This window comes from Phodopus roborovskii, unplaced genomic scaffold (genome assembly GCF_943737965.1).
Source record: "Phodopus roborovskii unplaced genomic scaffold, PHOROB, whole genome shotgun sequence".
Lineage (NCBI taxonomy): Eukaryota > Metazoa > Chordata > Mammalia > Rodentia > Cricetidae > Phodopus > Phodopus roborovskii.
Window position 1 is genome coordinate 32,509,839 of NW_026126418.1, and position 14,229 is coordinate 32,524,067.

The 14,229-nt window shown below is 40.9% G+C and overlaps 1 protein-coding gene across 8 annotated transcripts in view; it reads right to left on the reverse strand.

Moving 5' to 3' along the window:
- Positions 1-14,229, reverse strand: part of Rapgef4 (Rap guanine nucleotide exchange factor 4) — a 279,513-nt gene that overhangs the window by 32,668 nt on the left and 232,616 nt on the right. For all 8 annotated transcript variants that reach the window (XM_051184480.1, XM_051184478.1, XM_051184484.1 and 5 more), the window contains 2 exons: positions 2,312-2,462; positions 212-300 (listed from right to left, as the gene is read on the reverse strand). In XM_051184480.1, coding sequence (XP_051040437.1) covers positions 212-300; positions 2,312-2,462 — 240 coding nt within the window. The remainder of the gene's footprint in view (positions 1-211; positions 301-2,311; positions 2,463-14,229) is intronic.

Below are 14,229 nucleotides of genomic sequence, written 5' to 3' on the forward strand. Positions count from 1 at the left end.
CCTGGGCTTGTCGAAGGACAGGTTCCTTCTTCCGAAGCCTGCTAACACAGAAGGCCACCAGCGCCCTGGGACTCGTGACACAAATCAGAACATGTCATGGCTGGTGCTAGACCAGTGCTAGCCATTTTTGCTGTTTTGCAAGGTGTTCTAATCATGAGGCAGGCACTCACTCATATGGGAAAGTGCACCCCAAAGCAAAGCCCCTCCTTACATTTGTTTGACAATCTTCTCCAGTTCTGGCAGCTGGTCCTTGAAGGCAGCCATCATGCGGGCGTCATCTGACACAGACACATAGAACTCCTGTAATGGCATAGGTCATGGGGTCTTAAGGAGAACTGAATGGAGCTCTCCTCTGGAGAGCAACAGAGACAGGCTCCTATGCTATGCATGAGGCTGGCACCCCAGACTACATTCATGGAGAGCAGAGGGCGGGAGGGGGAGGAGGAAGGGAGAAAGGGAGGTGGAGAAGTAAACATTTACATTGAAAATTGCTAATGAGAAAGGGTCCTGGAAATAGATATGATGATGAAATGACCATCAATGAATTGTTCATTTTAAAATTGCTAAAATAATAAATGTCATGTTGTTTACATCTTACCACCACAAAAACTAAAACAATAAACTGCAAGTGAACTTATAAGGCGTTTGTGTGTTTGTGTGAAAGGGCAGTGTTTTGGAACAGATCATTTAATAATCTATACTTTAAAAGCACTTTTTTCTCTTTTATCCTCAGAGAATTTTAATATGGTTTTTTGTTTGTTTGTTTGTTTTTGGTTTTTGTTTTGTTTTGTTTGGTTTGGTTTTTTGAGACTGGGTTTCTTTGTGTAGCTCTAGCTGTAGACCAGGCTGGCCTTGAACTCACAGAGATCCTTCTGCCTCTGCCTCCAGAGTGCTGGGATTAAAGGCATGTGCCACCACCTACCTATCTTAGTATTTGCTTTTGACATTACTTTAGTATTTTCTGTTTATTTATTGTACCAGCAATGTGGTTGTTAATAGTACAAACACTAGGCTTGTGGCAACATCCCATCTGGTACTCTCGAGACTGTGCCAAGCACCTACTACCAATAGCAGCATCCCTTCCCCATGTCTTCCCAGAGTAATGGCCTCCATGGTGGGCCATGACAACCATGGTAGTTACAGGGAGAAGCCCCAAGTCAGCACAAGGTCTCAAGCCACCATATTTTTTATTTTCAAAATCACAGCTCCTTGAATGGCTCCCTGTCCTACCAAAGTCTGCTTTCTCTGATGCCTCATCAAAGATTACACAAGTAAAAAGGAGGCACAATTCTTTTGGAAAGTTAATTTTAGAGCAAACAGACTGTAACCAAACCATCTTCTATCTGTACTGCAGGGGAGAGTGAGTACAGTTGTTCCCATTATCTTGGGAAAGTCGTGTCCTACTATGTCAGTTACCTGTCATCAACTACAGTCTGGGAATACTACATGGAGAATTCCAGAAATGAATAATTCATAAAATTTAAATATTTTTATTACAGTGTATGTAGTATTTTCAAATCAGTTACTGTGGTTTACCTCCTAGTGTGCTGAATTGGCAAACTTCCTTCTGGATAGATATGCATGGAAAAAACAGTAATACACATTCTATTAACAGTGCCGATCTCTACCAACGGATATAGGGGTACTACCTAATCTAGGGTTAAAAGCCAAAGCTTGTACTGCAGTGAGCCACAGGAAAGAAAGACAGCTCAGCTAAAAGTAGTATTGACTAAGGAAGTGATGTCCATTCAAACTACCTCCTGTCCACCCTGGAAATTCCTCATTAAATCAATCTGCCTCTTAAGAACCAAACCCACCTACCATTTGTCCTAGCAATCTTCCTTCTAAGAAAGTAAGTAACTAAAGATGGATCTACACGCATAAAAATGTTTGCTGGGCAATTATTCTAGGAAGGAGAAAATGGAACAATATGGGCACAAATATGCATTTGTGGATGGCTACTGACTGATCATCAGAACTTTTTATTACAAATATCATACTGACATGGAAAAATCTGTACAGAGTTAAGTAGAAAGAGCAGCCTGCAAAATGTTGGATGCTAATGTGATTACACATCTTTCAAACATAAATAGAACGAGAGCAGACCATAACACATTGCAATGCCACCACTCAGTGAATCAGAGTGGCAGTATAATGGATTCTGTTTTTCTTTTATAAAAGTATATCTCTTTTATATAGTGACACAGTAACAAAGTCTAGGATTGCCAATTACAGTATCTCTATAGAGGTTGTTGTATACCTTGTGTTATGCGACAAAAAGATAGTCTTAGAGTTGATGACCCCCACATACCTCCAGGAAAGCCATGGCCACATCATCTTCTTGGAGGAGGTCCCCATACATTGCAGCCCACTGCAGAACTAAGCGGACGACCCGCCTCTTGTTGTTGAGGGCATAGTCCATTCTTTCCTGTTCTGTACCTTGAGAAGGCTGTGCATGGTAAGTGCCAAGGAGTCAAGGAAACCACAGAGCTACTTTCCACCCACTTGAGTATGCTACTTGCAATGCAGAGAATGACAGATCCCAGCTTCAGGCTGACACCATCTCCCTTGTTGGTCCTCAAGGAGACTTCCCATCATAGGGTCTGAAGCATACGCACACACTCTCTCTTGGGGCCCCCTGCTCACTTTTACCTGACTAAGGAGTAAGACCACACACCAAAAAGACTAATGTGTTGACAAGGATTCTTGTAGGGTCTAGCATCAGCTCTCATTGCCCCTGCCTGCCCTCTACCCTGCCCTTTACCTCTAAGGATAGTAATGTGATTTCCCATTACTTATATCTGGGTACCTTTATCCTGTTGGGCCCCATAATTCTAACCACATCTTTATGATCCCCTTCTTTATGTGAATTTCAATTTAACTCTTCCATCTGGGTTCCGTGTCCTGCCAGGACCATGTTTATATGAATAAGCAAGGTGGAAGTAGATAAACTCACTATGTATTAGGGAGTGATCCTTATACAATCCGTCCCTGGCGATGGTTCCAGACCCTCCTTATACCACATCTCTTTCTCTTACCTACCACATCCTACTTCAACTTGTACACACACAGCCGGCCATCTTAAGTACAAGCCCTAGGAGGTTTGGGCTGATATTGTTTGTCCTGTGTTCATACCATGCCTAGTGCCAGGACTTTCATCTCAAACTTTTATTTTTTCATAATGGAACTCAACACTTAAGTCTACCACATGACAAAAGGGTCACACTGTCATTGACCTTCCAGTGATGACATTCCAAGTATTTTAGATTAGACACACTTTTCTTTCTTTAATGGTTTATAGTATCTCATATCATAATCACCTAGTTCATAAAACAACTTAGTATTTATAGTTGGTGCTATATAAAAAGGACCCCAGTGAAGTTCTATGTTACCACCTGGTGACAATACTATTGTCTCCGTTCCAAAGGTGAGCAGACCAACACAAAAGGAACACAAAGGGCTATGATTACCTAGCGAGAGGGCACAGCTGGTTTTGAGTCTAAGACTCCTGACTCCAGATAGTTTTGTTCCTACTACAACACATTCCTGAGCGTCATAGCAAGGAACGAGACCACCCACGCCTTAGCTGATGGCCATGGCTTAAAAGGCACTGTGGAAAACTGCCTTGTGGTAGAGCCTTACTCCAGAGCTAAGTCGGAAAAGGCCCTTTGGAGAGAACTATAAATAATCATGACCAAGGTAAATGACAGAACCTTAAAGCAAAGGTTTACTGCATGTAAATGGGTTGCAAAATGGCTTTCATAAATTGAGCACGAGCTTCATAAAAAAGAAAATTGCTCAAGCTGTATTGCTACAATTCTCTCTGAGCTTACAATAAAAAGAGGGAAGACAGATCACTTTATGTGGAAATTATTTCTTTTCTGATTAACCCTTTGGTCTCTTGCATATATATATATATATATATATATATATATATATATATATATATAACACTGGTTGTAAAGTTTTGTGACCATCGCATACGACAGGCACCAGCACTATGGGGGTTGATTGAAACACAGGTGTGGGTTAGTTCAGCAGAGGCAAGGAGATTCTAGGCTCAAGTCCTTTGGTTCCCACTGTCTGCTGCTTTGATTTGGAGTGAGTCATTGGGAACTACCGACTTCTGTTGGCTCACCTGTGGTCTGAGGTGAGCTGAGACAACTTCCAGCTTCTCTTCAGATATATTTAACGACACCAATGTAAAGTTGATCCAAAGGGAATTAGGGGCCGCATACTAACAAAACAAAACTAAACTGCCTTCCCATGGTCTCTTTTGCTTAATTTTATAGTAACTTGTGTGTCGTGTGGTGCTCTAGTTTCGATATGCTATGGACCCGTTTAGGTTTTAATTCTTTAATACAACAATGCTAGGAGATTAATGCCTTTGTTGGGAGGCTATATTAGTTTTCAGGAACGGATTGGGTCTTTCTAGCATGGATCATTGTAGGGCATGTGGCCTCCTTTCTCCGCTCTCTCTTTTATATGCCCATTTGCCTTTCTGTGTAGAGCCTTCAGCGGACACTGAGCTGATGAGGCCACCTTGAACTTCCATCCTCCAGGACTATGAACTAATACATCTCGTTTCTTTGTAACTGACCCAGTGTCTGCTACTCTAGTGCAGTGACAAAATGAATTAAGACATATGGAAACTTGGTTTAGATCAGGCTTTGGAAAGTACTATTATACATTTTCATTTCTGGAGTCAGCGGGATAAAGTAAGAATGGTTAAGATGGAGGCAGGAGTGTGGGGTTTGGACACCCTTGGTAAGTATGCGGTAGTAAAATTATGAAATCCGAATAGAAGGTGTTTGAAAACCCCTTCTATGCCAGCTTACACTGAGCTCACTTTCTGTGCCAGCTAGCTTGACTCTAAGTTGTGCCCACAGTACATGTACTTCATTCTCCCCCTCAACCTGGGCTTCTCTCTATCCACTTTGCTAGAACTCAGTGGTAATGTCTATGAAAACATCTTTATGATGGCCCTATGCTATGAAGATGCACATATATTCTTGAACCTGTCATATCGCCTTTAAAAGATTATCACACTGTGCCCTAGCTAGCTATACAGACTAAAGTCTTTGAAAAGATTTCATTGTACATGAGGTATGATTTCAAATCATTTGAAGACAGTGACATCATACAAAGGAAATGGAAGCTTCTACTGAGTTCATGCACAGAACGGGGGCCCTGTGTTTAGGAAAATCTACTCAAGATGGACCGAGGAAAGTGTTGACTTGCTTTTTAAAGAGATTAGTTTGTTTTTATTTCATTTGTATGTGTTTTACGTGCATGACTGTGCATCATGTACTTGCAGCGCACACTGAGGCCAGAAGAGGGCATTGGATCCCCGCGAACTCAAGTTACAAATGCTTATGGGCCACCATATGGGTCTGTGAAACCAACTCAGTTACTCTGCAAGAGCAGCAAATGCTCTTAATCATTGAGCCACTCACCTCTCCAGCCCCTTGGTTTGGTTTTTAAGAGGTAAATTTATTTTTGAAATAAATTAATGGACCATTAAAGAAAACTCCAAATATTTTACAGATACATGGCAAAGAAATCACTCAAACTGAGTTACTCTTTAATAAAGATATTCCATCGAGTAAGACACGTGCTCAGTGGTAGGGATACAATGAACCTAGATCCTATCTCTTAGAATACTGCATTGGATGGATATGTTGAAATGAATGAGAAGGGAGACTTCTAGTTAAGACAATGAAACGGCCTGAAAGTCCAAGTTGGTACCAAGGGTATCTAATTCTAATTATTCAGGTTATCGTTACTAAGACTGAGGAAGCAGGGCAAATGCTCACGTGATGGTTGGTCAGAAGCAGCAATACGCCTGTGGCTAAACTTCAGGGTCTATACTACCCCTGTGGGTCAGCACAAAGGTTTTTCTTGGCCTCCGTTGATACTGAAATCTAGTTTTATTTTTTGTTTTGTGTGCAACAAATGGCAGAATACAGAGCCAAGCAAATTACTATGATAATGTTTCAAGTGTATGTGGAAGTTTACATTTACAGAACATCTTCAGTATGCTCACATAGCATACATATACAATGTTCCCTATAAATCTAGGGGGGAATAGTTAAAGATGAATAAAGCCTACAGTTCTGAAGGAGGAGATATGTTGGCCAAATGCCTTAGAAGGAAGGGCTTACAAATCCAGACGGTTCTTTCACGGCCCACTGTCCCACACAGTGGCCACAGGACCTCTATATTAATTCTTGTTTAAGTTAGTAAAAATAATTTCATTTGGGAAGAGAAATTGGTTTTTAATTTTTTGACTTCATGGTTTGCTTTCTTCTTTTTTTTTTTCTTATTTTTATTTTATGTGCATTGGTGTTTTGCCTGCATGTGTGTCTGTGTGAGGGTATCAGGGCTCTTGGAACTGGAGTTAAAGACAGTTTTGAGGTGTTATGTGGGTGCTAGGAACTGAACCCAAGTCCTTTGGAAGAAAAACCTGTGCTCTTAATCTCTCCAGCTCCAAGAGAGGCCTCCTGTCATCACCATCGTCTTCGTCCTCCTCCTCCTCTTCGCCCTTCCTTTTTCTTCTTCTCTCAGCTCTCAATTGGAATTTCCTAGAGTCGCCTCTAGCATGAGATAACCCAACAGATAGGACTATGCAAAACCAGGGGAGAAAATAGGGAGGAATCCTCCTTCTCTCATGAAAACTAAGGCTATTCCCCACCATAGGAAAACAACTGACTTATTTCATAGTCTGGCTTTTCCTCTCACAGATGTTTATATTCACTAAACCCAGTTAGGTTAATATCGTTTTTTATAGTTAAGTCTCTCTTCCTGTGCTCAAAGCTTCTGCCCCTTCACAGACAATACCCTGAATGTCTGTGAATTCATGCATGCGCGCGTGCGTGTGTGTGTGTGTGTGTGTGTGTGTGTGTGTGTGTGTGTGTGTGTGTGTATTCACACACATGTACATATCCATGTAAAGGACAGATGTTGGTGGTAGATACCTTCCTTGGTGACTCCCCCATCTTATTTATTTATTTCCCTTGAGACAGGGTCTTTACCTGAACATGGTACTCAACAAATGGCTAGACTGTCTAGCCAGCAAGCACCACAGATCTGCCTATTCCCCACCCTGCCTCTGTTGCTAGGTTACAGATTATCCCTGTTTTTATGTGGGTTCTGGGGATCTGAACTTAGCCCTCTTGGGCATATAGTAGGCACTTTGTTAGTGCAGCCATCTCCTCGGGCCCTGGAATCAGTTTTTTTTTTTTTTTTTTTTTTTTTTTTTTTTTTTTTAAGGGACACAGAGAAGACTTCATAGGTAATTAACTATCTAAGATGGCTGCAGGGAGTGTTTTTTGTTCACTCCCACAAGAATCTACTCCAAATTTGAGAAGTGTTGGAACTCTTTAAGTAAGAAAATGTATAATTCAAATGGGCAAACTCATCACTTATACACAGCTGATTTCAGATGGGGCAGGAATCGTGGTTTTCATGGCCTTCTGATAGCATTTCCCTCAACTCTTATCAAGAAAACTGAGGCAGAACAGGATCAAATGCTTTCCCAAAATTTAACAATGAAACTCTTAGGACTGACACCCAATCCCTCCAATAGTCTTTCCCCAGTCCACATTATCTTCTTTTTCATATAATATTCGTTTCATTATTAAACATGTTCTATGTAGTAGATTTAGAAGTCTGTTGGGTATTAGGAAAATACACTGGAGATGGAGAAAAATACACCCAAATTCCCAAAGCATGCACAGCACATGCTGCTTAGGTAAACTGAGTCAGGGAGGCAGGAGTTGCTAATGTCTGAACTAGACCACCTGCACTGCGCTCATCACTGTCAGTCTCGCCATTACTAACCCAATGAAGCAGAGATCCTCTCTCCGCCCTGCCCTACCACTTCCTGTCTCCTCTCCCTACAGTCTTCCAGACCTCTATGCTCAGCTAGTGGCTAGCTCTGCCGCTTGACTCCAAGCAAGCTTTATTTGTCAGAACACAATCAAAATATCGCACATCAGTCACATGCACCAACTACTCCAGTTCCAGCTTCACCTTCTCTCTAATGGGGATGGCTCTGCATGCAGGAGTGCTGGGTCCTTAGGAGCTGGGTCCAGGTCTTAAAGACACAGTGGATGTCTACATTTACTATTTGGGGACTGTCCACAAAATATCAATCAAACACTGGTTGTTAACTATCTCAAATCATTACACAATTTGGAATGCTAACACAGAATGTACTTTTCCAAAAAACTGACATCTTTCTCCACAAAGATGTCAAACCCAGGTCATAGATATGTTCCTAAGTGAGTTCATAATGATTTCAATGCTACCAGGTACAGGAAGTCCACACAGACATCAAAATATCTGACACACCTCTTAAACAGGATTGTTCATTATTGGTTGCTGCATGTACAAGATGACAAGCAAGCTTTCAGGGTGACTGTCTCCATGGAAGAGGGCCAGCTGGTTGAGCATTACGTCCTTGGGCTGAGGAGAGACTTGGTGTGTGTTCAGGGTTGAGAATGGAAGAGGTGAAGGCCACAAGGCAGGCTGTCTCTTTCTACCATTCCCTACAGCAGGCTTGATATTCCATTGAGTCATTTTCTTCATGCCGGCTCTGCCGTTCAAACACTGTAATTATTTCATATATTTTTACCTAGTTATTATCTTACTCACCACAGGCACCTGTAATTTTTCTGTATTTTTTTTAACTGCTCATTTACTTATTCTTAATTCAGCTAATAATGGTGCCATGTATTAAAATTATCACAGGGAAAGTAAGTGAAAACCTCCTAGGATGTGGAGACAGCAGATTCATTACAGCCTACAACAGGGAATAAAATATTATGTATACTTTTTGCAGTAAGTACATGCTAATTATGCAGCTATTTATAAAACACTTATCAACATTCAAACTGATACTCTTCAATGTTGTTGTTTTTGAAAACCCTGCTTTGCATACAAGATCTCTGCTTGCAACTGAAAACAAACTTTGGGGGTCATCTGCCCACTGAGGAGACAAAGCCTTTGTAGTCTTTACCTGATGCCAAACTCTTCTAATGATGGCACAATAATCATGGTGGTATTTAATGGGATGCCAAGGCTTATGATGTACTTTCACACACAGAGCCTCATTTGATCTTCACAACAACCAGGAGAGTGGGTAGGGCAAGGATAATTACTCCTATTATACAGAGGGGTCTTGTCAAGGTTAAGCATAATTGCCTGTGTGGTTTATAAGCTGTAGATCGTCAACATGACCTTCTGGCTTCAGAACACTTGCTCTTTCCACTCTGACCCGGGGGCCTCTTTGCTTCCTACATGTGTTTGTTTAGCAAGTTAACACTCTGTCCACTGTCCTTTCCCTGGATGAGTGTTCAGGTTCTGGAATGGGATGGCCTGGATTCACGGGTAAGTTGTCTGTGTAGAGCCTTGAGATGCTCTTCAGCTACCTTCAAAGGTGAGGGCGAAATGGGCTAACACAAATAAGTCGGGGCTACTTCCGCAACAGATGAAGTGTTTAGTAGACCTTAGTATGGTCCTTCTTACTGCCCTGCCTCTGGAAACCACTCTAATCGGTGACACTATTCAGAGCAACACATGTTGCTCCTGTGTTGTGTGTAACTATTAACTCCAGACTTCCAGAAGCTTCTGTGGCACCACCAACATCTTAACATATCTCCCATTTTCTTGTTTAGAATGTTTTCCTCCACTGATTTTCAGAATTATCTGTTTTTAGAAGCCCTGCCTACTAGAATTTTCCTTTCAGATTTCAAAGGAGGCTTCTCTAACTTACAGCCAAGCAGTTAGGACATGGCCCCAGGTAACATGCTGGCAGGGTTCACATTTTTGTTAACACTAGTGCTGCAATTGGGAGCATATTACTACACAGCTCAGTCTTAATTCTCCTATTGGAAGAAGCGGGTTGAAGAGTCCACATCTACTGCTGTGGGGCTGTGAAAACATCTTGGAGGAACTTTGTAGCTTGTCTGCCAAGATGGTTGTTTTCTGTTCATATCAACAAATCAACATTTCCTTACCAGGAAGACATTCTCAAACTCCACGACTGCAGAGGGGAAATGTCCTGATGGTGTTCTACAGACAAATGTTTTCCAGAACTACATAGGGACTATAATGGTGATATTTGGCTTCAAGGAAATTTAAGTTGACCATTTTTCCCTTTAGAAGCCTAAAGTGGGGCTGGAGAGATGTCTAAGAGGTTGAGAATATTTAACTGCTCTCCCAGAGAACTTCAGTTCAGTTCTCAGCCAGCACCCACACTGGGCAGCTCACAACAGCCTGCAACTTTAGCTCCACAGGGAACCAATGGCTTTGACTTCCATGGCTACCCACACTGATTTTCTCATACCCACATGCAGACATACACATACACATCATTAAAAATAATAAAAATAAGTCTTAATAATAAATCTAAAAGTTCATGTCATATAAAGGCTATTAATTTAATGTTGCTTTATTAATCTTTCATCTACAACAGAAACAACTTTCCTGTTGAGAACCCCAGCCAATTCATAAGACAACATTTCCAGGTCAGGTTCACAGATCTATAAATGATGGAATGGGAACTGTCTTCTCAGAATGAGACCCTGTTATGTTTGTTTCTGTATAGGAACAAAATACATAAAAGTTTTAGCTAGAACTTAGTAGCATGTCTATATTCCATTTTTTCTTCTTAATTCAGGAAACTAAATAAATTACTTTCATGTCAAAAGCATCAAATTTGTCCTGATACTCAGCCAAAGAAAATTAGTATGCTAATAGAAAATATTCAAGTGAAATTACTGCTGTATTTAAATTTCTATATGTTTAAATATAACCCATTTATCACTTAGGATCCTTTTAGCTTCACTCAGAATCCATCCTAAATAACAAAGACTGGTATTCACTGACATAAAAACCTATTGGCAGGGTGAGCTCCAGACTGGTCCAAATGCTGACGATGCCATTACAGACGCCATTTTTGTGACTACTGAGTCATTTCAGATTTATCCTTACAATCCCCAGATGTTTGGTTCTAGAAACTTTAGTTATAGGCCTCCTGTTCCTTGACTTAAATAGTTTTGCCCAGAGTGTCAAGAAGCCTCTCTCTGAATTTTCACTGGCCCAGTCTTCATGGGAGCCTCCAAGATTGTTTGCAAAGGCAGCTAAGCACTAGGCAAACAGCCTGGCCTCCTATGGTGGCTCGCATATAGTGATTCAACTGAAACACAGACTATGAACAACATGTCCCTGAAATACACTCTCCTGACAGTATATTAGGACTCCCCAGTGTTTGTTTGGTCCTCCAGGCCTACATTTCTCTTATATGTCAAGTGAAATAATAAGCAATAACCATTTCTTTTGGCCTCATGTTTGGGAAATGGGCACTGGGAAAGCAAACAATATGAAAACACTCGACACCAAGGAGCTAGTCATCAGATCCCAATAGTGTTAACTCACAGTGGCCACTTACTGAATTGAGGGCTATTGTAGAGTTTAAGCACAAAGCAGAAAATGAAAATACCAGGGAGGCATTTTGGTTAAAAAAGGATCCCAAATTCCGCAAACAAAAACATTCTACATCCTCCTCTCCCAAATCCTGGCATGTTTTTCATAAAATTATTAACAATAGTAAGATGTCAGGTGGATTTTTCTCTTTCTCTTTCTGTGGCAATTGAAAAGTTTTTCAGGGAAAGTGTTGGGAAAATGGCAACAACTGTTTATATTCAGAAAGATATCCAACCACATAGGAAGAGATCCATAAAATCCTGTTAGTGAGAAGTTATATGAAACGATAACATGGCCCCATTCTTGCATTTACAACTATATATCAGGCTGGGGAGATGGCAGAGCAGGTGAAACACTTGTTGTATAAGCATGAGGATGGAAGTTTGATACCTCACACCCACCTACAAAATCCAGGCATGGTAGTGTGTACTCGTAAGCTCAGTGCAGGAAAGGTATGGGCAGGTGAATCCCTGGGGCTCACAGGCCCACCAGTCTAGTCTAATGACCTAGCCAGTGTCCTAGTGAGAGACCCTGCTTCAAAAACCAAGGTGGATGGGTCCTGAGGAACAGTACCCAAGGTTAACTCCTGGCCTCCACATACATACATATGCACACACGCCCCTGCACACATGCATACACACACACACACACACACACACACACACTCAGAAGGAGTGGGAGAGGGAATGAGAATTTTTAAAAAGTATATACCTACACATATTAAAAAGGATGACAAGAATACATACCAAAATGTTAGTCATAGTTATATCTGGGAAATGATAAGGTTTTATATACTGGCAGCTTTAATTTTCTTTTTAAACGAAAAGGAAAATTGAACTGAATTTCAAATACAGATTTTAAAAAGATTTAAAAAGCTAGAGATGAAAAGTATAGGAAGTGAACAAATATGATTTTAAGAGTCATTATAAAGCACTTGTATTCATCAGGTCAAATCATGTCCAAAGTGTATCTAATGAATAGAGTCTCTCTCATTAGCACATAAAAGGGCTGATATATTAATGTTAAAGCGGGTTCTACCACCTTTTTTCCATGCTAAAAGCAAAACTGGAAGAAATGCACAATGTGGATCAAGGACAGAAATAGGTGTCAGTGGCTCTGGGCTAGAATGAATCTTTTCTGTGCTGGTAATTACCTTTATCTGAGCAAATCATAATTTTTCATTATCCTAGTTTATTGATTTGGAAAAAGAATAGTGGAAAAACTACTGACTACTTTTTAGTGCTGCTATGAAAAGTCAGAGATGTCAAGGACTTTGAAAACACCCTGTACTTACACTAAAACCCACCAAGTCACAAAATGTGCTTAAGTAATTCACCATCTCTGTACCCATGCTAAGAACAAGGGAGTCAACTGACTTATCTGACTGTGTATTCAACATCCCTGCTGCTTGTGGGGTGCAGTAAACATGCATACACACATACAAACATGCATGCATGCATGCATGCATACACACATATACATTGCTGTTTTCCCTGTCATCATCCATTTCTCCACTCTGTCTTGTCAGGCTTCCTCTATAAACCTATACAGGAAAGTCTTCCACCTCTACTTGCCCAAGATGCCTACAGATCGCAATGTCAAGTAGGTCCTCATTCCCTAAGACGTGGGAATGAGGCCAGGGTGCAGAAGGTCTGGTGTGGATCTGTTCCTACCAATAAGGCATTAAGTTCCTGCTTGCTCAGGCTCCTTCCTAAGGTCTGGGATCACTGGGGTTCCTCAGTTTTCCAAGTTGTCCCATTACCTTCTGATGGGCTCCTTTGTCCCTTAAGTCAGTCACAGATGGTTTATATTGCTTGTAACCAGAAAAGCAGCTCACCTCAGAACCCTATCCACACCATCTCCTTGAGAAAACAGGAGGGCTGAAAACTATGTATTACACATGCCCTTGTACATATATAACCTTGAGGATAGAGTCCCACCCCTTTTCTTACTCACCATAGGAAGAGGCTTGGCCTCCTGGAACATTATCTCGAGCCATCACAGAACAGTACGCACTAGGGTAATCTCCTGACCCTAAAACACAAGGACTATGCTTTTGTAGCCTCGTGTGGTAGCTACTAGCCTCATGTGGCAATATAAACTTAAAACCAGGTCAATTAAATCAAACCAAATTCAGGTCGTTGCAATTCTAATTTTAACTTGGACATTGAACTAACATAGCTTGAACAATTGTGACTAGGACTATTTCATGGCCCAGAGCCTTACTCACAATTCTTTCCACGGGCAAGTCAAACCCTTTACTTGTTTGTTGCAACATCCATGGGTTCTCTAGGTAAATATTCAAATGTGAGACCCTAAGGGCCTTACATGTTCTAGAAACTATTAGAAGTGAAAAGGCCTTCTCTTCTTCCTCCTCCTTTTAAGGAATGCACTAAGAAAAATCCCTAAAACTGTTTAATATTGGTAGAAGTTATAGGATGTATTTTATTTTGGTTTTTATCTAATTGAAGCAAAGATAAACCTGCATAAAATGCAATGCATTGTCAAGAAGTGTTCTTTTTTTTTTTTTTTTTTTTTTTTTTTGAGACAGGGTTTCTCTATGTAACAGCCTGGTCGTTCTGGAACTCACTCTGTAGACCAGGCTGGTCTCAAACTCACAGAGATCCACCTGTCTCTGCCTCCCAAGTGTACCACCACTACCTGCCCCCACCCAAGAAAAAACTTTCTTAAACTATAATTAAAGGTTACAGAATCATTAAAAGTTTTAAATAAGGTTTT